The 25,430-nt window shown below is 44.0% G+C and overlaps 1 protein-coding gene across 3 annotated transcripts in view; it reads right to left on the bottom strand.

Annotated features, from left to right (window-relative positions):
* Positions 1 to 207: 207 nt before the first annotated feature.
* GAN (gigaxonin) overlaps positions 208 to 25,430 on the bottom strand; it is a 60,362-nt gene continuing 35,139 nt past the window's right edge. For all 3 annotated transcript variants that reach the window (XM_078062627.1, XM_036084963.2, XM_078062628.1), the window contains 6 exons: positions 24,596 to 24,708; positions 23,807 to 23,956; positions 22,813 to 22,949; positions 22,449 to 22,577; positions 12,945 to 13,054; positions 208 to 12,857 (listed from right to left, as the gene is read on the bottom strand). In XM_078062627.1, the coding sequence (XP_077918753.1) occupies positions 12,676 to 12,857; positions 12,945 to 13,054; positions 22,449 to 22,577; positions 22,813 to 22,949; positions 23,807 to 23,956; positions 24,596 to 24,708 (821 nt within the window). In that variant the 3' untranslated portion in view covers positions 208 to 12,675. The remainder of the gene's footprint in view (positions 12,858 to 12,944; positions 13,055 to 22,448; positions 22,578 to 22,812; positions 22,950 to 23,806; positions 23,957 to 24,595; positions 24,709 to 25,430) is intronic.

Consider the following 25,430-nt stretch of genomic DNA (forward strand, 5'->3'; position numbering starts at 1 on the left):
TAGGGCTGGAAGCCACCAAGGCAATGACCGTGGAGAGTGGCCGTCAAGGAGTCGATCTTACATCAAGAGTCACGATCCAGGCAGCTGAGACCCAAACCGTTTGAGCTGTGGTGTGAAAAAGACAATAATCTGTTTGGAAATCAAGTCAAGCTTTATCGATGATGCAAATTTACTAGGAGCCGCTGTAAAAATTAGAACCAATCAGAATGCCTTCCCCATCAAATTGTTTTATTAGGTTAATTAAACAGCTTAAAGACAATTCATTTTGTTCGGTACCCTTCTAGAAAATATTTCAAGTTTTAAATGAACTTCCAATACATAAAACAAAATTACTTTACCATAGACAAATTTCAGATCAAAATACAACACTCTGTTTCTGTTTTCTTACAGTTATAAAATCCAGTCAATACAAACTACATAAAAAAGATAAAACACTGTCACTGATCCTCGGTACAAGAGAACAGCACAAATGCAGGTGTTCCCCAAGCACAAGGCCCGCACTCGCGGCGAGGGATCGACCGCAGTTACCCCACAACACACTGAAGCAGGTGAACAAAGCGCGTGCTACTGGACTGGACAAAGTGAACATACTCTTTTTGCATCAGTATTACTTGTAAACCATCAAGCAACTCTGTAAGAAACGTTACTAATTCAAAATTACTTCCACTTTGCTAAATTTCATACCAGCAAAGGAAGAGAAAGTTACTCCACAGAACAAATGAATACATTTGGACCACAGGATGTTTGACACATGACATTTCAGCGAAATCAAGTCAGCACAATTTCTCTACTGTCCTATTGAGTTTGAGGAGTACAATTCTACAAGCTGCAGTTTCCTGGTACCACAAGTATTTCCAACTGTCCGTACAATGTCTTTCCTTTAGCTTCTGTGTATTTCATTGCAAATCTCTGGTTTTCTGTTTGTTTTTTTTTTTAAAGCGGGAGGTGTTTCCTGAAAGATCGGGATACCTATCACACACAATACAACCTCAACTGCACACACATCTGAGCAGACTGCTCCACTTGGAATCTTATCAGATAATAAAAGCTGCAGGGTTTAAACTAAAACGATTCTGTATGTGCCATGTCAGAAAACATAAATATGTTAATTAAACAAAGACTGCTGTTTAACCAGATGAATTCTGATATGGTGTCTTCTGAACTTGGTATTTGTGCAATTTTCCTTATGGCACGAAAATCATCAAAATGGCAAATCAAGAGCATGCTAAAAACCAGTTCTTGACAATGTCACGCATTTACACCTGGTACCACACAGACCATGGGCCAACAGGGGCATCGCTGGCCGTTTTAAGGAATTTTAATGAATTCCTTTGATCGTTTTCTTCTAGCAGGAGATCTGCATTAGTGATACAAACCAAATGAATCTACAGGTGCATCACGAGTTATGGATGGATCTCATTCACAGAGATACAAGCATTTCCGTTACCGGGGGACATACACTGATAACATGAAGTCTGCCCGAGCCTGCCTAACGTGCTTCTTTACTACGGTTTCTAAGGAGGATGGGAGCGGACGGGGCTGGACCAGGGAGCGGCTTCTGTTAAAGGCGCAGACCACCCCAGTGCTGCGGAGGCACACTCACGCACAGTAGGCTGCCGTGAGCTCTCGACATTTCTGCCGAGGCCATGATTCCTGCCGTTCGGTTGTCAGAATTCACAAATGGTAAGATTCGAAGCAAAACAGGTATCGCTGTGTCCCTGGCAACACGGAGGGGTGCAGGAGTGAGGAACCAAACAAAAGCTATGTGACAAATGAGTCAAAAGGAAAAGAATCCCATCAGCAGAAAAAGCCACTGATGGTTTAATTAAGCAAGTGTTGCTAAATAGTCTGTGCTTTTCTCCACTAAAGGCCACTTGATACATCTCCCACCATAAAATTATCTGCCCCGTGGAATCTGGCTGTTTTTTTTTTTTTAAAGATTTTATTTATTTATTTGAGAGAGCGAATAAGAGACAGCACGAGAGGGAAGAGGGTCAGAGGGAGAAGCAGACTCCCTGCCGAGCAGGGAGCCCGATGCGGGACTCGATCCCGGGACTCCAGGATCATGACCTGAGCCGAAGGCAGTCGCTTAAACCAACTGAGCCACCCAGGCGCCCAGAATTTGGCTGTTTTTATGGAGAACCTGAATTCTGAGGTCCCACAGAGGGAAAAAGATGCTGTGAACCCACGTAAATTGGTTTGCTTTTAAGCTCATGACACCCTTTTGCCCCACGTACCAGATCCTGCATAATTTTTTACAAAGCGTTAAGAGTCAAACTCAGGAAGCACATGCTAGATTAATAGTAATACACGTATTTTCTGGAGTTTCTTCTGAAGCAAAAAAATCCCTTTTGAAAAAAAGTATGAAAAGATGGTCTCTGACTGTGTAAATGAGCAAGTCTAATTTCCGATTCTACTCACAATTTGAGCGGCGTGTTTTTAAGTCCAAGCTAATGAAGAGAAAAGGAGCCCGCGGTCTTGCTGCACTCTGATGTGCCCGGGGACGAGCCGTGCGGCGGATGTGCGGGCGGCCGGGGTGCAGGCAAGCCCCCCGCATGCCCAGCAGGCCTCGCCAGGCCATGCGGGGCCCGCACAGTGCCTTGCGGCTGGGTGCTGAGGTAGTATGTGTGGCTCAGGGGGGAGCCCGTGGGGGAGGCGGCCGTGCCGGGCCCCAGGGACGCTGCTCTAGTCTACAGCGGCCTCAGGAGCTCTGCTCTGCAGCGGGCCATGCCTCAGGAGGAGCAGGGCGGCGTGGACTCTGGAAGCTCCCCGGGGCCCCGGGGCACAGGTCTGGCTCTCTTCAGCCAGGGCCAGCTGGCTGTGCAAAGTGCAAGTCACAAAGGCTGGGTCGGGGGCTCCCAGAAGAATGCCTTTTCAATAAATAATTTTAGGCTAATGGTCTGGGGAACAAGAAGAGGTTTTTTGTTTTTCTTTTTTTCCCCTTTTTGGGATACGTACTTTATAAGCCGTTAAAAGCCCGGCTGGGACAGGTGTGGGATGAGGAGCAGAGGGTAGGTCGGGAAGGCCAAACAGAGGGTGTAAGTAAGAGGACCCTTGGAAATGAGACCGAAATAACCTCTTCCACCCTGACTGAAGTCCCTGGTGCAGAGGGACGTGCCAACTGAGGGGGAGCCCCTTTCCTGGAGACTCCACCGGCGGGGTCTTTGGGCAGCCGCGGCGGGACATGGGGAGGAAAGCCAACACTGGTTCAAACAGAGCTTATTATAAGCCAAGACGACTCGAGAAATCGGGAGAAAAATGCACCCAAGAAATGGGAGAGCACAGACCACTCCTTCCAGAGGACTTGGGTGCATGCCCCGGCTGATGCCTGGTTCCTCTGTTTTGGGGCAGATCTTTGCCAAGGCCAGTAGGGCCAGAAGAGACACGAGAAGTCGGGGGTGGCCTCCCTCCCCTCCAGGACTAAGACTGCCTTGTGCCTTCATAGAAGAGGGAAAGCAAAACCACAAGAGGAATCAGATCCCTTGGAAACTCTTCTCAAAGGACAAGACTCCATCGAGCTGGAAGGGGCCCGAGGAAATTGGCTAGCCCAACCCGCCCAGCACACAAGCCCCCTCGAGAGCATCCCTGGCCTCAGTCATCTAGGTCCTGCTTGAAAGAATGCAATTTTTACTTATCAGCTTTCTTACATCTGCGGAGGTACCGACAGATTTCAAGCAAAAAGTAGATAAAAAGCAAGAATCGCTGTTCTAGTTGACAATATAGTTTTAGGGAAATCTCTAGAACTGTGCCTATTTCTGAAAGTTCTGCTGAAGAAGGCCGTGGCTGTTAGCCGGAGGCCACAGTCAGGAGGCCACGGACAGGAGGTGGACAGGGAGGAAAGGAGGAAGGAGCACAGGTTGAAAGGAACAAAGACTGTTCTCCTCAAAATCAGTGTAGAAGTACAAACTCCGCCCCCCCCTTTTTTAACTAAACTGTTCATCTGCAAGGAGCTTTGGAGATGGTGACCAGTATCCTGCCACAAAGCAAGAACTCTCTCACTGATGCGGTCATGCTGCAAGGACTCTCCTACGGAACATGTTCAGAGAAGCGCTCAAGGCCACAGAGGGTCCCCATCTTACTATGAGGCCACTCTGTCTCAATGTCTGCTGTTGGCCTGAGCCACACACACCTGCTGGTTCTAAAGACATCCCCACAGGCCAGAGCCTCAGGACTCTCCAGCGGTGGCACCTGGAACTGGCAGCTAAATGCTGTGGGTCTGGGGCCCATCAGCGCAGTCGGAGGACGAAGTGGCAGAAGAGACTTCCTTTTCTGGCTACCAGTCCCACACCCAAACACTATTCTTTTTTTTTTTCTTTTATTTTTAAAAGTATGTTCTATGCCCAACATGGGGCTTGAACTCATGACCCTGACATCAAGAGCCACATGCTCTGCTGACTGAGCCAGCCAGGTGCCCGTATTCTTGTTTTTAAACAGTTGGCTTATGTTCAAATTATCAGTGATTCCCCGCCCCACCCCCTCTTTCTTTTTCACTTAGGAACTATCTTTTCTGAACCTGGATACAAGACTCTCTATTTAGCCGTTTATCAGATTGTCACAGCGCTGTGGACCCTCACAACCATCACTTAATCCCTCCCAGCACTTTTCTTGGCCTTCTAGATTTTTATACACGCCACTAAGAAAAGCCTTACAAATGGCCACAGCCACGGCACCTGCGGCCGTCCTGTGCAGCGCTGTCTGGCACGGCTGTTCGTCTACTTCTCAGCCCCGTCAACCCCGTTTCTCCTTTCTTTTCTTATTCACAGAGATAGCGAGCATGACTTTATAGAATGCCTTGCATGCCGCCCCATCTGCTGGTCCCAGGGCGGGAACTGGAGAGGAAGTGACAGTATGGAAGGGTTCAGGAGCTCACTTTAGGTAACATTTTCTTAAATAACGCTAGTTTATTTGAAGGTGCAAAAGTTGTACACATACACACATACTTGTAACACAAATTTTGTTTGTTTGCTTAAGTTTCACATAGCATCCAAGTTAAGAGAGAACAGGTATACCGATCTCAGAGATCTAAAATATCTTCCAGTTTATTAGACCAGTATAGGTTGCTACTTGTGACATCTTAGGGGAAAAAGAGACTCAACTTTGGTAAAGAGTTTTAAGTATTATTAGAGGGCTTCATTATGCAAATTCTGAATTCAGGGTTATTTAAAACAACTCTAAATATTCCAAGCAGGTATTAGGGGATGGTTCAGCTCTACAGAATCATCCTGAATTCAAATATTAGAGCAGCGGAAAAGCAGTGGCACGGGTCCAGAAAGTAAATCATTTTATCAACACAAACATCCATTTACTTATAGACCCTGTGGCAGCAGACATTCCAATGGGGAAGCACGAAGGCCAGGACACGCAGTGAGGACACTGCCGTCCCCCCACCCCCGGGGCTCACAATCAGTGACCCGAAGCTGAGGTGAGCGAACACCGTGGCCGCGGTGACGGCTCAAGCACGGGGGTGCTGGGTTCTCACCTTCATTACATCCCTGACCTTCACAGCAGCCCAAAGAGGTAAACACCCCTGTTTATCCTACGTCTGCAGGTAAGGAAATGGGCTTCAGGGCTTCAGGACTCCTGAAGGTCACAGTCTGCGGTGCCAGTCTCTGAAGCCAGCTGCACCGGGCACCAGGGCCCGCGCATGCTCGTAGCGACCAGGTTTGCTCGGGAAAGTACACAAAGTGTTTACACAGGCTTCCCTCAGAATAAACAACAAGGTTGGGGCTCTAAGGCGGTATGTCTCGGTTCTCTTGGAAACCACTTAGGGAAGTGTCTCACGCCTGCTGCCAGCCCCACGTGGTACTGTCATGTGGGGAGAAACTCTGCCTCTCACTCTAAAAAGTACAGGTTGGAAAACTAGATCACGTCAGAGCACAGTGACAGTTCCGTTGTTAGGTTTTACCTGGTCCGTAGATTATTCCCAGTACGCTAGGTTTTTAGGAATGGGCATAACTCTTTTGGGCACTGGGGATGCTGGGTAATTCCCGTGAGAAACCACTCTGACTGCAGGAATCGGTGGGCCTCACGGCTCCCCCTACCTTAGCGACCAGGGAAGCTGACAGACGCTGCCGAGGACGGAGCCACGTGGAGAAGGCACGTTCCGCTGATGCTCAGAACAAATCCAATCACTCATGATTTTAAGTATGATGCACATCTATGTTGTTTGGTCAACCTGAACCCTGTACTTAGGAAATACTTTCAGATTTCATTTTAAAACCCTAGATTGTCAGAACCAAAAGAGAAGAGGAATCTACTAATGAACCTCTATTTTCATCAAAAGTAAAGATTCTTGGGAAACAAATTCACGAAAACACACTTAATAGCTCCCTAAACTGCTCACAGTAGCACCTTGTAGACAACGAAACACAGTAGCCCCAAGCATCTAAACTCCACACACCGGGTCAGAGTCCACATAGACACCTTCTCCTGTCTGATCCTAACAGGATGGGGAGTAAGCCCTCTGTTTTACACAGCAGTGCTGTTTAAATATACTACTTTTCTACGTTATGAAAACACAGTCTTTTAAAGACTCTTTAAAGTTCAAGTTGAGTTTCAAGTAATCACTTTGCAGCAGCTCTAGGAGAATGATTGTTCCTCCTGATTAAAAGTGCCTATTCAAGAGAAAAAAAGTAGTAAAATGGAAAATATGCCTTAAGAGAATTGTATTCCTCAAGGCCGCCTGCTGCTTGCTTCCAGGCTTTTGTTAAAGGACAGAATGTGTTGAATTCTCCTAAATTGGCAGGGGATCAAGTACAACACTACATAATGAGGTAGCCGAGAACAGAGTTTTTCCTATAAACACAAAGAACAAGGGAATAAGTGCATGTGATTCTCATCCAATTAAACAGGAAACATGATAAAGAGAGCTACGTATAGTCATATTTATTCCAAGTTCACAGGTTTAACTGGAAAAAATGTAACCCAAGGTTCTAATGTACGCCTTATTTGTAATTGATGAGTAGGATCCATAAAAATAAGGTATTTTAAAACCTATGATTTTTATGGAAATGCTAAAAATAAAGGTCTAATAAATATAATTTGCCGACCAGAAAGAAAATTGATCCTGCATCTGCTTGGGGTCTGAATTATCGGAAGTGGCCACGTATTAATACGGGTCACATGAATGGCCTGATCTGAAAGTACCCAGGCTGCGTGGGCTGCCTTCCTCCTCCGGCTTGTAACTTCTCTAACGCACATCACAGTGACTGAAGAATTGACAGCAGCTTTGTTGGGCCACGAGGACATCAATACCAAAAACTATAATTAGCCTACATTCCAGCTGAGCAGCAATTTTAAAGTATTAGTTTTTATCTCAAAAAAAAAGAAAAAGAAAAGAAAAAAAAGAAAAGAGAAGGCGACAGGTATTTCCCCCTAGGTAATTATGGAAGGCTGTTTATATTTGTCAGATATGTGATGAGGAAGGGGAGAAGTTTAAAGACCCAATCACTTAGAGAATGTCAGTGACAGAACGGAAAGCGAACAAACCTTCCCCAACCGTGAGCACTTAGACCAAAGAACACAGAGGCATAAGTGAGCTCCTCAGATGTCATGTAAACACAAGGACTACCATGAGACAAAGCTGAGATATATTTAACATTAAAAATAGAATCCTTTCTGAAAAATACAAAAATTTTAAAAGTTTTACCAGTTGGCTTGCCAAAAAAATAGCAGAAGTCTCTGTTTCCATACTACGGATTTTACCCCCAGCAGGCAGGGAAACCTCAACCTGATTCCATGTGCTTCTCCCACATGGGCAAGTGGGCCATCCCTCACCTTGACACATTTCTATAATTTCTGAACCGGCTAGAAAGAGTACTTCAGGGGTTATTAGAAAGCTAGCAAAAGACTTTCTCCATCATTCTAAGACACAATTTCTTCTCCCTTACTGATTAGACGGGGTAAGAAAAACAGTAAAAATGACACTTCAGGTCTTTAAAAGGAAAAAGTGCTTTTCTGTCAAACACAAACAGTACTTCTGTTCTTACGACCTTAATAAATCCTTAAATTTCCTCTAGCTAACTGACAAAGGAAACCAAAGATCTTTCAGCTTACATCTGTGTAACTTGTGAAGGACATGTGTGGGGGCTTAAGTTGTACCACAAATGATTATTTTATGACTAAAAATACTTGTGTGCCTAGAAAATTAAGTGGGAGTCTCAAAGGCTGAACAGTGAAATGATAATACAAAGACCCGGATTCTGCTTCTGGTTTCTACTCACATGTGAGGTGGGGAACGAGGCCCCATCTACTGCGCCTCAGAGACTGCTTTCTGTCCAAGGGCCGGGAGGGGGGCGGGCACTGCACCCATCACGGAGACGTGAGGATCAAAGCAGTATGTTCTGGAAAAGGCTAGGAGCCACACATAAAAAACAATAAAGCCCAACAGTAAATGTGATCAATGGCATTAGGTGTGCTGAGGATAGGGTGCCCCAAATCCTATAGAACATACGGACACCACAGAGGTCTGTGTCCATATGTCAGGCACTTTGCATTTTTTATTCTGTACTAGTTTCTCACTCTACGAGGCCAGACCATCTGTGCATAAAGTTTCTCATTTAAAATCCAGCAAAATAAGTTGCTCATGGAGAGGACTTCTCCATCCTGTGATGGACATCGCTTTGATTACAAGGGCACTGTATGCAGTGGCGATTACAAGGGCACTGTATGCAGTGGCCAACCACTTACTGCCTACCTGCTATGTGCCAAGCACTGGGATTAGCAGATGGGCAAAGACAGGATCGCTGCCTGCCCACAAGAAGTTTATGATCTAGAGGGAGGGCAGCATGACAGCTCCCCAGAAATCCGAACAGAATTCTTGGTGGGTGCTCTAGAAGCATTTGCTGATTAAGCCCAGGGCAGCTTCTCTGCACTAATCAGAGTCTCCTCTCTCCCTGGCTCCACAAAGGCTCATGGACATGAGGGGCAGCCACAGAACAAGGCAGTCTTACCTTCCCCCCCCCAAACCAGGTGCTTTTTAAGGGGGTTCCAGTGCCTTTTAAATCCATGCCAAGTGCCACCTCATTCTTTCCCCAGATAATTGATTGTCCTCATCTGACCACAGGAGGCCCCTCTGGAATCAAGCAGGCCAGCAAGAAGGTAATACTGCAGTATTTTTAGCACTCCTTGGAAATCTTTTTGGTTTGGTACAATGAAGTAGGAATGCACCAGATGGAACCCCAATGGACCAAGGCAGCTAAAGAATTTCTCTGAAAACCTAACTTACTACCATGAGGAATGAGGCGTCACGGCAAACACAGCCCTATCGCTACCAGGTCAATGTAAGGATGTGCTTCCTGTAAATGGCACCGTCAAAGCATCGTTGAAGTGGCGACATAACCAGACACTTCAGTACAAAGAGTATACCATCCATCATCATCCAAATACTTGTTTTTGGTTGTCGCAGTTTGAGGAAGGCCTACTGTTAGCTATCAATTCCTCACAGCAATGAAAATAAAGAACTGATGAAATAAACAATGAATTTAAAAATTTCTTAGGCCAAATCTTTATAGCCTACCGGCTACACCAGTTGGCAGACACTGTTCTTAATCCCACTAAAGAAAGGCAAACACCAAGTAAAACTTACTACCAACTACAACTCTGTGAATATTTACACCCAACATGAGTTTAACACAATAGTATAAACTGAAGGGCCACAGGCTCAAGAATTTATCTGAAGCACCAGGAGACAGTAATAATATATGTAGTCTCGAACTACAATTGAAAAAAGTAAACATATATAAACACACTTACCAAGTCACATAACACACACACATTCTCTCCCTCTCTCACACTTTTCCCTCCGGCAGGATACAAGCACCCTCACACACTCACAAAAAACACTTCATTTTAAATTAAACACTTACCTCTTCGAAAACTCTATATTTGGATGCATTAAACAAACAAACAAACAAGCCTACTTTAGACTGTAGCCTAGGAGAGATTCTTTAAATATTCACTGACTAACCTGTGACAACTTTCCTTCTGTTGGTGGGATAATGAAAATACATTGCACTTCCCCCAAAGGTATTTTATTTAAAATTTTAAGATTTACCCTCAACTGCCAATTCCAACCTACGCCTGGTAAAAGTGCCTTATGAAAAAGAAGTATTAAAAATTTATCAAGAAAAGATGTTTCAAGCATAAGCGGAATGTTAAAACAAACCTGCATGAAATGAGTTAAAATTTATTTCACAATACTGAAGTGTCATTTACAAAAAAAATTAATTTTGGAACATAATAAAATTAAATATATTCCTACACTTCGACATAATATTTTAATATATATATTATATATATGAAAATAACAGCTTGGCACTTAGCTTAATCCTGTTGGTTATAGCATCCCATATTATGTGGCAAATTTATTTTAAAAAATATTACCTAATTTCTGCAGCTACCGTTGTCAATGAACTGAATAAAAAACTAAAAAAAATAACTGTTTTTATAAAATGAATTTACCAAGTCATGCAGGCACTGAAAATATTGCAATAGGGACCCATTCACTCCTAAACAATGAATTGTCTCCTTGGAGAGGCCTGGCGTAGACTGGGAAGAATTTTAAACTTCAGAAATTAGAGAGAGTTGCTGACTGTCATGGCTTTCATAGGACATCAGTCAGTGCTTTAATGCACCTCAGCTGCAACTTCTGAAGGCCAAGGTTCTGTTCGGTACAGGGTATGTTACCAAAGAAAATTTGCTTTTTCAGCAATTTGTTTCCCCTAAAAAATGAATATCTAATTGGAAAAAGAAGTTTGCTTTCTTTGCGGTGGCCACGTGGCTTGCTTTGATAAAAAGATATCCCAGGCATCACTGGGAAGGTCTGCAGACTACAGCTGACTGGTGCACAATACATAGGAAAAAAGGTCAGCTTTGCTTTATATATGAATGTCTGGCAAATCTGGCCCAGTGCCTCTGATACAGAAGATAAACACCGCCTGCCTTCTTTTACCAGGAACTTCTGCCACACACAATGTTCTTTAGAACCCCCACAGGCAAGGCTTCTTCCAGCAGCTTTTATAGCATTGCACTGACTCCTAATAGGTGTAGGAATAAAAACTGCAGATGGGGGTTATCCTTTCTTCTGTTCATGGGTGGGGAAAAGTAAGTGATGTTTCATATGCATGTTGTTAACAGCATAAAGCATTCCATCTAGGAAGTTTCCACAAGAAACTCCTATTCTCAAATTTATAACCAAAGGATACATTTATACATTTATTAATCATTAAGACAAAATACTGCTTCTTACAGCCATTTACCAAGAGGGGGAGAAAAAAAAGCTGTAGAAAACAATTAGAAATGAAGAGCTCTGTATTAAATTGATTAGAAATCTGATATTGCATAAAATTCAAATTATGACATCATCAAGCACTGTGAAGTCCCTGATTGCACACTAAGGTGGCATAATTTGAATGGAAAACAAAGTATCTTACACGATAAGTGCTACTAATGACAGACTTTTACCCCCAACAGGAAGTGGGGTAGCATGGGGTGACATGGGAGTGTGGGAGAGGGGCGGAGGGTGGAGGAAGAGGAGATGAATTTGCTCTACTATGAACAGAATGAAATTAAGTTGAGGTAGTTTATTCTACCAGCCAAACTTTACTTATAACTTAATTTGTCTAAAACTCTTGCTAGAGAACGGCATTGAGAAAATTCTGCTACAAAGACTAGATACTTAATGCAGGTGCACATTCTAAGACAAGTTTTCAATCCTTAACAGTAGTAAACAAGACTTTGTGTGCTTTCGGACAGAAGGAAATTTTTGATCCCTATATAATATTTTGTCTGGACAGTTTTTGTAGTCATGGCAGACCTTTATGATTTGTCTGACGTAGGTCTTTCTTCTAGAAAATCTACTCCGCTTCATAACCTCGTGTTTATAAAATGGTTCTGATTATTTGCAAGGAGGAATGGCACTGCATGAGAGCCTTCACAACCCCAGAAATCATGGCATGATGTATCTGAATTAACACAGAAGTTAGCAACTTCCCTTCAATTCACACGAGGGCTGCAACCTGACTCATGGATTTATTGAACCTTTAGATGACTAAGATAGAATGTCATAAAAGAGAAATTTTATCTTAGTTTCAATTCATGATAATATAGTTTAAAAAAGATTCTTCGGACACAGTACTAGTAGCAAATGGACACTAACTGGCATACAGTCCAATCTAACATTTTAGGCACAAACCTTATTTGTTGGACAGGGTTGGGCATGATATTTCCTTCCAAGTGCAGCAGAAAAGCAATCTTGGTATGTCTGGATATGTGGATTTGCATATATGGATTTTTGTTTGTTGACCAAAGCCAGGTACTTGAACACAGCAGTCACTCAGACATGCGTTCCCTTCAGGGAAGATGCACCTTAGGATTTTAACTTCAATATTTTACATGATACCGATTCCCACTTCCCTTCCCCCTTTGACATGGACTAGCCTCCATCTGTCTTCAGACACATCTCCCTGGAGGAACGGATTCCTCCCTTTCAACAGTTACGGGTTCTCCCAAACGAGAGCGGAAGCTCAGGCTTCTAAGCATTACAGTAAGACCACCAGAGTTACCATACAAAGCCGGGCACACAGAGCAAGTTTCGGCTGCCACCTCTGTTCCCCTCGCAGAAAGCCGTGTTACGGTGCGCTTGGTCAGGAGCTCTGCCTCTGCTCTGCCTCCTCCTCAAGGTGAATGAACACGGATACGGAATAAGCCCTGCTGGAGCTGCAGGCGGAAGAGCTTGCAGTTGGCAATGCGTAAGGCTGCACACCCAGTGCGGCGAAGGTCAGACGGAAGAAGTGGCTTCGTGTGGTGCCAGGTTCCTGTGCTTCTTTTAAACTCACGCACGTAGTCGTAATTGGTACCTAGACCGCGAGAAGCAGCACAGGTGATACAACGTGCCTTGGAGTCACCAGGAAACAGATCCAGCAGAATCACCACAACGTTCTTACCTGTATCAAGATCTCCGATAACATAAATACTGGCTCCTATGGGTACAGCTCCATAAACAAAAGAGGAACTGGCGGGGATGCATAAGTTCTGGTCGTTAAGATAGATCCACCTGAAAGTGAACACATGGGCAAAACCAAGGAAGTCAGGAGGTCGACAAGGTCTAGGGAGACAGCACGACTCGGTGAGCCACCAGTACCAGGTACTGCGCCAGTGCAGCTCAGCCCGCATCCCCATTGCCGGGTAACTGCTGAGTTCCTTCCTGTCACCACGGATACTGGTTTTGCCTGCTCTAGAATGTCACCTACATTGAAACATAAAGAGCATGCACTTTTCAATCTGCTTCTTTTGCTCAGCACAATGTTCCTGAGATTCATCTACACTGTTGCTTGCATCAATAATTCGTTTCTTTTTAAGTGGTATTCCATTGTATGGAGAGACCAGAATTGGTTTATCTATCCACCTGCTCATGTTCATCCGGGTAATTGCCAGTGTGTGGCTATGGTGAATAAAGCCGTTGTGGACATTAGAGCGCAAATCTTCTTTGTGGATATTATGTCACGGAATTGACTGGCTATATGGTTTAAGATACATTCCACTCAGTAAGAAAATGCCACACTGTTTTCCAAAGTGTTGTGCCATTCTGCATTCCAATTAGCAACATCGGGGAATTCCAACGGCTAGGCATTACCACCTGCCCTCACTACTGTCGGTCTTTCTGAGTGTAGCCGTGTTAGTGGTGGGCGCTTCCCTGAGAAGCATGCTGGCTATCTCCGTGTGCGCTCACTGGCCATTTTACCCATCTTCTTTTGTGAAACATCTGCTCAAAGAGTTTTTTAAATTGGGTTTTTTGTCTTCCTACTGAATTGTAAGATTCTTTGTATTCTGGGGATACAAGTCCTTTGTTAGATACATATATCATGAATATTTTCCCCAGCTTGTCGATTATCTTTTCATTTTCTTAATGGAGCCTTCTGAAGAACAGTTCTTAATTTTGATGAATTCCAGTTTTGTTTTGTTTTTTAAATAGTTCATGCTTTCTGTGTCCTTCTAGGAAATCCCTGCCTATTCCAAGGTTGCAAAGGTTTTCCTCCCTATGCTCTTTTCTGGAGATTTCATAGTTTCGGCTTTTACATTCAGTTCTTACAATATATTTTCAAGTTGAATTTTGGGTATAGTATGAGGTAGAAGTTCACTTTTCTTCCATACAGATATCTAGTTGCTCCAGCTGATATCATTTGCTGAAAAGATGTTTCTTTCCTCACTAAATTGCCTTGGCACTTCTGTTGAAAATCAATTTAATAACCACAAAAAGGATCCAGGGCTCCACAAAGAGGTGGCCAATTCCCCAGCTGAGAGAGAAAATATAAGACGAGTCTGGAGCATCTTGTGCTGCCACATAGGAAGTGCTTAAAGAAGGGTGGGGTGTGTCTACAGGACATGGTGCTAATAGGAAGGTGTTCCCAATGGCCACAGCTGGAACAAGTGAGCAGCAAAATAAATACTGATAGTATTGGATTTCTAACTCAGAGAATAAAATAAATATCCGTGAGTCCATACTGATACAAATAAGTAACGGAATATGTTAAAAAAAAAAAGGGGGGGGGGGGAGAAAGAACAGGTCTTCTCTTTACAGAGTTCCAGTTAACAAATGTAGACAGAACGAGGGAAAGAGAAAGATCAGCACTAGGAGACCCCCACAGTTCTAGTGACTGCAGGCGGGTCCACTGATGGAAGCATAATCAGTGGTGAAAGTTTGAGAAGAAATGGTGTATTTGCACATTCTCAATCATCTCTTCCAAGATATTTGTTAATTAAAAGGAAAGAACAGCAACTTTACAGTGGAAAAACCCAACAGACCCCACCTTAACCAGGTAATCAAGGTTCGCATCACCAATAATAAGACATGGAGACAGCACATCCTCCTGGAAGGGGGGGCATCACCTCCGTGGTGTTCCTGCCAAAAATGCTTAACCTCAGCCTAATCATGAGAAATCATCAGACAAAGCCAAATGAAGAGATACCCTATAAAAACACGGACCAATCATCTTCAGGAATATCATGGTCATGAAAGGCAGCAAAAGACCAAGGAACCATCACAGGTTAAAAAAGACTAAAGAAACACAACTTGGTGTGTGGTTGGATCCCGCATGGCGTCCCAGAGCAAAGGGAAAGGAGAGATTATCGGACGAGCTGGTGAAATTCGAATAAAGACTGTAGTTTACTTAATAATATTGTACCAACAGAAATACCTTGGTTTTGATAGCTGTATAATGGTTACGTAAGATGTTAACACGAAGAAAAGCTGGGTGAATGGCTTAATGGGGACTTTATTTTTACAACTTTAAGTGTAAAATTATTTCAAAATTGAAGTGGTTTTTGTTTAAAAAACAACCACCACAACAACTGTAGATTCTGCTACATAAGAACGTTTACTTACGGTAATTGGACCAAACAATTTCCTGCCAGTAGCTAACTTCACAGCTGGGGTAGAGCAGCCCTCAGTCAGACTTTGGGAAAGGATCTAAACCCTTCAGAACTACCAACATCCAGGCCTACACTCCTTAGTGGAACAGACAGCGTGTGGATGTTATTCCTGTGTCTTTAACTCTGCCATGAAGTGCCCAAGAAGCCAGCGGCTTAGATCTAGTGCATCCGGATGTTAAATGCAAATGTGGAACTCTATGACTAAGAACAGCACTTTTATTTCAAAGAATTCTTCCCAGATTGTTGTAAAGCAGCAGCTTCCATATTTTGAATTCTAAGCAAAATGATCTGTCCGAGATCACATAACGACTCAGAGGCACGGCTAATGGACGGCTGCCATAGTCGAATACCTGCACTCAACATTTGATTCCTCTTCCACCTGAATGCTGACCGGTATCCAGCAGTTTGCTGCAACTGGGGAATAGTTTGTCCCTTGGTGTCAAAATGTCTCTAAGAAATAGGGGAAGAAAACATTCAAGAGCTCTCACTGAAAAGTAAAAATAGGGACCTGAACGGGCCTTGAAAGAAAATCTTTGAAAACGTCCAACTACAATAACTGGCTTATTCACATTTTATGTCTTCAGGGCTAAACCTAAATATGTAAACCTTGACATTTAAATTCTTCCCAGGTTCTGAATCAAACGAAGCTGATGAGCGTCCCCAGGTCTCATTTGCTGCTGAACCCTACACCCAGGCCCAACCCCAGTGGAGAGGCACACAACTCTTCTGGGCAAATCCATAATGGGGCCATGTGTATGCTCACGAGGGTAGCTGCCACTTCTAAATGAGCATCTATGACTAGACTGTTTACTGAAAAGCCTATCAGAATACAACAATATTTTGGCATAATTTTGTAGAGTTGAGAATCTCACATTATTCCTCCCTGGAATAATTAAACAAAGCTCAAGAAATCGGGCTATGTAGATGATCTACCAAATTTGGTCCAAAGCAGATCAATGACTCAGAGTTCCTGGGTTTCAGAAAAATAATCCTAGGTGATCTATTTCATATAACGCTGAGGCTTCAAATGAAATGAAACATAAAAACTGAATTGCAGCATGTATTTAGCTGCTGCTTTTAAAACAGGTATAAAAGGCATATTGTTTTGCCTTCTTTCTCTGCCACCTATCACCTCGTTGACCTTGGACAATTTAGCTAACCGTCATCTGTAAAGTGGGGAGACCAAACACCACCACTAACATCCAATGACTTGCAGGGGTGAAATGAAGTGGCCAGTGTAAAATACTTCCCATAGCGCCCTGTACCTGGCGGGCATCACTAAGTAGCAATCCTGTTTGTAACAGAAGACGCAATAGTATGCCTTTAGTTACAGTGTTTTCAAACACGGACTTATCAGGACTTGAGGGTACAGGGATGTGTCTTCTGGTAACTTAGAATTAGCAATGTCCCTTGCAAAGGAGACTTTAGAATATAGCCTGGCTTGTAGCAGTGAGCTTCAGCAAGAGCAGAGTAGGAGGGAAAGACAGGCAAGGAGAGATGGGGGGGGGGGGCGCAATCAACTGGAGAGGAGAAGGAAAGACAGAGGGAGCTTTAGTGAGGTTTCTGCTTCCAGGGGGGAGAAAGAAGCCCTTAACAAGCCAATCCTCCTGTGATAAACAGCTACAAACTCTGGACGAGATACAAAAGACAATTGCCTGAGGGCTCTGGAGACTGAGCAAAAGCAGGCAGGTTTGAGAAAGAAAGGGAAAGTTGAACAAGCAACAAGGGAGTTTCTGGATCTTTGATAGCTTTGGCCGAAGGCAGCATGACACCCCAGCTCCAGGTGGCTGAGACCCCTAGAGAAGACCTGCCGTCTTCGCGGCCACTGGAATCAGGGCAGAGTGTCTTGAGCCAACCAGAATCTCCAGGGTGTATGGAAGTCTCAGAAAGATGAGAGGTAGAGAAGGAGGCCTAATTTTATGTGCATGCACTTGTCTCAAGTCTTCGACTGACCCCGGAACCATGAGTGCTCGTAACTGAGGCTGGCTTACAGAACCATAGGGAGGTTTGAGCTGCCGTGCACTGCAGGCGTTGAGAGCCTGCCAGGAGTCGAACCAGGTACACGGCCTGCCAGAACTCTCAGTGCAACACTCTGAAGCACGGGAAGAGACTTCAGGGCCCCGACAACGTGACAGTCACGATGTTTGGGATGCAACCCAGAATTACTCAACAAAAGAAAAAGCCAGAAAAATGAGAACCCATTCTCAGGGGAACAAACCATGCAGAGATGCCAACTCCAAAACGACCGAATGCTGGGATTATCTATCAGGCGGGGACCTGAATGTGGCTACTGGAACTATGTTCAAAAGAGAACATGCTTATGATGAAAAGATGGAGATTTCAGTAAAGAAATGAAAAAATCTAAAATTCTACCTGAAGAAGCTGGGAAAAGAAGAGCAGAATAAACCCAAAGAAGGTAAAAAGAAGGAAATAATATAGACAAGAGCAGAAACCAATGAAACGCAAAACAGTGGAGAAAATGAACCAGCCTTGAAAAAAATAAATGCAGTGGTAGGCTTGGCCAGTAGAGGGTGCTGGAGGGACCACAAGGCTGGAGAGTGCAAAGGGCTTCCTTCCTGGGGTTGGTGTGCCTTTCTCCCTCCTCCCACGGGCTGCGGCCTGCAGTGTGCAGGAGACCCAGAGGTGCCTGCCCTCAGCAAGGTCTGCCACCCAACAGGCAGCGTCCTGCATGCAGTGGCCACACCATACCTTGCAGGGTGGGGAGTTCTCTCCCCAGTTTTCTCCTCCTTAGGATACTTCCCTCAGCCCTAAAGGTAGTAGTAACCACGCTTCCTACAGTAGCTATTTCTGCACTCATCAGAGCTCTCTTTCACCAGTCAAATAACTATGTGAATTACATTTTCCCTGTTCAGATTACAGGTGTGGTTTCTGTCTCTTGACTGGACCGTGACTGAAACAGATTTGGTCAGGAGTACGGTTCAGGGCCCCATGTCTTACAAAGGCATCTGTAGTACCTGTTACCTCCTAACCAATGATCCAAACACACATAATGTCAATGGGGTGGACCAGTAGGATGTTTTCACGGAACACCAAGGTGATCAAGATCTCCCTGGAGTGACATATGGAGACAGCAGAACTGACACAGCGCTGAGGCCAGACAGTGCAGGGTCCTGTTGGCCCTGCTGGGCAAAAGCAAACTGCTTCTGGTGGTCCCTGCAAATTGGTACGAAGAAAAAGCATTAGCTGGGTTAACAGGTGCACACCAAGGCCAGAGTCCGTGTGGCATGAAGATACATTTGCAGAAAGGCACCACATCTGGGACTAAATCTGTGATCATCAGGGTAACCACCGAATTACGTTTATGAAAGCATACAGTTATTTTCCAAAATCCATCTGACTTTTCTACTTTTTCTAAGTGAATTAAGTGGGGATATGAAAGGCAGCTCCACTCTTGCATTTTCAAGTTTTTGATGGTGGCACTAATTTCTGTAAATTCCTCAAGGATGTAGAACTGCTTCTGGTTTTCTGTCTTGGTAGGAAAGTTACAGAGACTTCCATGCAGCCTTTCCTACCATAATGGCCCCCACCCCGTGGATCAGAGAACAAACATGGGGATTCTGCCTGTTGTCAAGTGTGTCTGCTCAATTATAGATCAAAAGATGAAATTGACAGATCTTGACTTCAACAGTCACGATGACTATTCTAAAGAAACAAAAGGGGGGCATCTGGGCTGAGCACGTGCATGGAGGCAGTCAGACACAGGATGGGTTAAGAAGGGAGCTAAAGTGCAGGACATGGGAAGGAAGAGACTAGAAAAGACTGAACATTTCTCTTAACCTCAGACAATGGAGAACCCCAGCAGGAGGCTACATACTATTATCTTTGTTTGGTAAGCAAAGGGGAAATACCAAGAATTTCCAGGAGGAGAATGGAATGACCAAAGTCGGGTTAATCTTTCAAAACCACAAACAGGCCAAATGCCCAGGAAAACTGGTTAGAAGGCTAATGCCATTGCACACACGAGAAAGTGAACACGGGAGGGCAGGAGCAGAGAAACGAAGATGGGTGACGTGGGAAATATTCCAGAGTCTAAAAAAGAAGACGAGACTTGGCAACTGATGAGACGTGAAGCATGAGACAGAATCAAAGATGAGCTTTTTTGAGTACGGATAACTGGGAGGATGGTGGTATTAGAAGAGGAGGGACACCAGAACAGAAACAGAGCTGCCTGTCATTCTGTATGTATTATCAAGTTGTCACTAGGACGTGATAGAACTTATGGCAATTTCTTTGCTTTCCTTCAAACAGTTTTGTTTTTCATTAGAAACACAGAAAATAAGATATGGCATTTTTCCAGGAAAGTTTTAACCTAAAAATAGGGAACAAAGACAGGAAAGACAAGAGATTACTTAAAAACAATAAATGGTCTCCAATCTAATACAGATTGCTCATCTGGCAACAGTTTCCACAATACGCAAATATATCCTACTTGGAAACATCTGCTCTCCTGAGAAATAAACTTCGGCTATATGCTATTTTCCTCCTATAGATATTTACAGGAAAGCCTGTATTTTTAACGCAATGTAGTGTGGTGGCTGAAAAGGTGGCCTCTGGGGCCAGAGTGCCTGAGTTCAAATTCCAGCTCTGCCACTTGCTACCTGTGTGTGTGTCTCTGAGCACATTACTTCACCTCTCTGTGTTTTGGTTTAAAAGAGGAATAAAAAGAGCACATGGACTCAGAGGGTTGTTTTGAAGACTGAGTTACAAATGAGTTAACAGTGTTATGTACGTGTCTAGTGTCACCCAAGCAAGAATCCTATACATTATACTGACAAAAGAAATGAAGCTTTCCTCATTCTATTATTTAAAAACTAACATTGGTGGGCCCCTGGCTGGCTCAGTTGGTAGAACATGAGACTCTTGATCTCAGGTTTGTGAGTTTGAGCCCCACGTTGGGCCCAGAGCTTACTTTAAAAACTAACTTTGGACAGCTCAGAAACAAAGAGACTAATGATCCATGAATTTATTTGGAAGTGCTTTTTAATAGCAAGGAAGGAGCCATATTCTTATGCCTAATACTTATGAACTGAAAGCAAATAATACCCTTACATTTAAAGCTTATCAACTATTAATATGAAACAACCTGACAGAAATATAAAAGTTCTAGCAATTGATAGCATATTAAGGGCAGACGAGAAACTCTGCACCAGATTTAAGTCCTAGAAACAAACAGGGACAGGGGAGGGTGAGGCGCAAGTGGCCCTGGTTCCTCCAGCAAACCAGTGGCAGCCTCTAGCTCACACTGCCCAAACAGGAACTCGGTCCCTCTGAGGATGGCACAGGTCAATATTCTACCGGAGACCGAACACCGTGACCACTGCTTATAAATGAAGTTGAGCAGACAGTCTTGAGATTCATTTGGGCAGGAATTAACATGCTATTTTATACCTTGGACAGTAGCCCTCACAGTAATGTATCCAGAGAAATGTAGAAAAGTCTGAAATTCTGCCCCACCCCCACCATAGCAGACATTCTCTAAACTGCTCTCATACGTTGTCTAATAAATTTTCCAAAGAGGGCCTACCCATGTAATTGATGGGGGGAAGAAAGGCTATGCAAATATCCTCAATTTAAAATACATTAAAAGTGGGCGCCTGGGTGGCTCAGTCGGTTAAGCGGCTGCCTTCAGCTCAGGTCATGATCCTGGAGTCCCGGGATCGAGTCCCGCATCGGGCTCCCTGCTCAGTGGGGAGTCTGCTTCTCCCTCTGACCCTCCCCTCTCTCATGCTCTCTGTCTCATTCTCTCTCTCAAATAAATAAATAAAATCTTTAAAAAAATAAATAAATAAATAAAATAAAATACATTAAAAGTTAGGTAACATTCACATTTTTCTCTAAAGTCTTGGTCACTGCTCATTGTTTGCCCTAATCTAAAATAGTATGAAATTAAACGTTGCTTTATGGCACCCCCTTCTGGTAACCGGATTGAAATACTGTAACAAGACGAATTTTCACATGACCATTTCCCTCTAAGGATTTGAATAGTCCAGTTTAGTGGTTACCACAATAAAACGTGTGGAAGGAGAGAAGGAAAGGAGGTCGGTAGGAGGGTGTCTACTCTACAAGACCAGTACGGCAACCCGTCAGATGTTTTAAGACTCTGTGACACCAGACTTCATCCACTGAATCAACCATCCACTGATCCATGGACAGCTGAGCCGAACCTTGCCCTCAAGAATCTTATGGTTAGGGTGCCTAGGTGGCTCAGCTGGTTAAGTGTCTGCCTCTGACTCAGGTCATGATCCCGTCCCACATTGGGCTCCCTGCTCAGTGGGGAGTCTGCTTCTCCCTCTACCCCTCCCCCCTGCTTGTGATCTCTCTCTCTCAGCCTGTCTCTCAAATAAATAAATAAAATCTTAAAAAAAAAAAAAAAAAAAAGATCTTATGGTTAACAATTACAATGCAAAAGACATGAACTGAATGTTTGGGATTACAGATGGAGGAGCCTAAACGAGACTGAGAGGTGTGAGAAGGTTTTCTCCAGGCAGTGATAATTAGGCACAGTTGTGGAAGAGGCTATATTAACTGGATAAATGTTGGAAGGGAAATTTTAGGCAAAAGGAGTAGTACAAAAGCACAGAGCCAAGATAATCATAACATGTTTTGGGGGGGGGGGAATGTTGCTCAGTGTAACTCCAGTAAAGCATATGTGTTGAATAGTAGCAGAAAGAATAGAGAAAGGCCAGATCACAGAAGACCATATATGCTAGGCTAAGGAGTTTAAACTTTCTCCTAAAAGCCACAGGAAGCCAATGAATGATTTTAAACAACCAAGCGTCAAGGTCTGATACAGATTTCAGAAACACTTTTCTACGGTTTTAAGCTACGAACACTTCTGAAGTCTCTGACGAAATCTCTAGTTGGCATCAGGCATATGTCCTAAATAGACAAGGTAACTCAGTCAAGTAACTTGAAAACAAAACTAAACAAATCTAAAACATGACTTTGAAAGCAGAAAGGAAAAGTTGTACAAGTTATGTGAAACCGTTCAAACTTACCTTTTAAACTCGTCATGGTAGAATTCAGACTTGCAAGTGACCATCTCACTCCCCTGGATGTCCTCACGACTTCGGACTCCCCCAAACACGTACAGCTCCATGGCCACGCCACAGGCCACGGCTCCAAATCTGAAAGGTCACACAGAGCATATCACCTACTGGATTTACAACTCATGGCTGATTCCTGAACTCCTTTTCTGCTTGTTTTAACTCTGCAGTGTTCTGGGTTTCATGAATATGTGAGTCTTTCTTTTTATGAAATGGATTATTCTTTTATTTTTATAGAAACCAAATGCTAAGTCAAGTGAAAGGTTCATTTGAAAGAAAGGGGGTGCCTACAGAGTCCACAACTGCATTCTCATACCTTCTCTCCTTCAGCGGACAGATAGCGGTCCACTGCTGAGTCCTTGGGTCGTAACACTCCACAGATTCAAAGAGTTTCCCGTACGATCCTCCCCCCATGGCATAGATTTTCTTTTTCATGGCTGCATAGCAGCCGATCTGGAAGGAGAAAGCGAGAGTTGGGGAGGCAACACTCACACTCCACGTTCGGCAAATGCTAACCTTAGAAAGCACCGTAGGGAAAGGTTTCGATTTCTAATAGTAAAACTATGGTATCTTCCAATACTACAAAGACAGGACTTGGAAAGCGAGAAGAGGAGGTAGTACACGTACTGTTTGTTACCTCCAGCTGACACAACCGTGCTCAGGGAGATACGTAAATGGCCCTAATTTTTAAAGCAGCTTTCCAGTCTCTCCATTCTTCTACCACTGTTTGAAGATTCCAAGATTTAGATTCTGTCGAGCAACATCTCACTCAATTCCTGCTCCAACTGAGTGAAGCACTGAGACTGGGAGCCCAGCACATGAGGTGTAAATATCCACAGGACCGGACGAAGCTTTGGTGTGAAGAAGAGCCCCTCCCTCCCACACAGGAACGGGAATACGACAGACCGTGCTCGAAACAGCTAATGGGAGCCACGTTTTCACTGTACTCAGGATGCAATGGCCGTGCTTACCTGCAGGCTGTTTCTCGTCAGGCCCGTATGATGATTAAGAAAATAGGGCTGGAAGACCTGGCCACCTCCTAGGTGAGTGTGCTCCCGAGGCGCTTGTCAAGCGCAGGCGTGGACACAGCAGCCCAGCGCAGAGCCCACCGTCAGGGCGAGCTCTCGCACACACTCCGTCTCCTATCCTGGCGCACAGCGGATGACCATGAAGGCGGGCCACCGACAGCGACAGAAGCCTACAACATTCACTCTTTTAACACTATCGATTGCGCTAAAAAAGGCGTATGTGGGAAAAGAAGAAATGCTAACTTTAAAACCCAATTTGTAATCACAAGATATGGTTCTCACCTTTCTAACCATGGTCAAATCAGGTTGCTTCGTCCAGGTTTTAGAATAAATGTCGTAACACTCCATGGAAATTAGCTCTTTTTCACCATCCTCTCCTCCTAAAATGTACAGCATTCCATCTATCTCCACAATTCCAAAATTATGTCGTGGCTGAAAAGACATCAAAGATCTCTGTATACAACTACCAGACTGAAAGCAGATATCCACACATTTAATAAAAATTACAGATACCATCACATTCCAGAGTTTCAGCAAAGAGGTGCCATGCTCATAACCATCTCTCTCAGACATCTGTAATTTCCCTAAGCAGCTCACCCTTCTGTCACAAGAGACAGAACCCAATCCAGGAGTTATTCGGGACAATGATAAATTCACTGGCGGAATCACCATTTTTTACTCACCACAACTCACAACAACAAGAACTATTACCTTCTGGTTCACTAAAACTATCTGTGTTTAGCAATGGGCTGTAGCTAAGTGTTTCCAAGTTGGTGTGTGAAAGACAAGGAAGAACCACAGCAAGAGCACTGCCCGAGGCTGGGAGAGGCACGGGGAGGCCAGGCTCCTGCTATGGCCAACTGGAATGACAGAAGCCTGAGGGGTCATTTGACAACAAATACTTAGTGTCCCCGCCATCCCTGCTGTGCCCAGCGCTGTTCTAGCACTAAAGACGGAGCTCTGAGCAGACAGACAAAATCCCCAGCCATCAAGGAGTTTGTGTGAACAATTAAGGGAAGTGCTGAAGGGAAGACAGACACACTTCCAAACAAATGAAAAAGAACGTTTTACCTCATTCATTGGTGGCAATGCCGTCCATGTGTTTGCATCTGGGTCGTATTTTTCTCCTGAGCTCAGGGTCTGCTTATTTTCATCTTGGCCCCCAAACACAAACAAGAATCCCTCTGTAAAAATCAAACGAGACACACGAGAAAGTTGAAACTTCACTCTTCAACTTCCATCTCCTGCTGAATACAAATGGTACAGCTGTAGAGACAGTATGTGGAGGCAACTTCTCTAATGACAACAGTGGATTTGAGGTCTTCATCACAATTCATTCGATCCTCACTGAGAGAGGCTAATTCACATCTGTGGGTCACTTTGGCCAATTCACCTCACTTGGCAGCTGAGTGGATTCCCACTATCCTACAGCGTACAACCCAGACTGGCACCACCCACACAGACACCAAGCAGCTCCGTCTATCCTACCCCCCTCTGTGATTCTCAAACAACTTCTGATCCACAGCCCACATCTGCTCGTTCAAGACCCAGGAGCGCTCAGATCCAGGGCATCTGTGCACTTCATATTCAAAACAGCATCTAAGAATCACTGTTGAAGTTCCTATTTCAGGTAATGGTGGATTAAGTTATTCATACCAACTCCTATGCAAAACAGCTAAATTGCTGGACAAAACATTTTTGTTTTGTTTTGTTTTGTTTGACAAGCATTTCTGAAATAATCTTGAAAGAGAAGAAGCCAACAGGACAATATGGCAAAGCTGAAAGGAAAAGTGGGAGCTGGAGAGGTCACCACCCATGGAAACCATTTTGCTTTGAGGGCATTTACCCAACTGGGAAATTTCCAACCTTTCTTATAATGGCTTTGAGGGCTTGAAAGGGACAAAAA

This window comes from Halichoerus grypus, chromosome 15 (assembly GCF_964656455.1).
Source record: "Halichoerus grypus chromosome 15, mHalGry1.hap1.1, whole genome shotgun sequence".
In the NCBI taxonomy this organism is placed as follows: Eukaryota; Metazoa; Chordata; class Mammalia; order Carnivora; family Phocidae; genus Halichoerus; species Halichoerus grypus.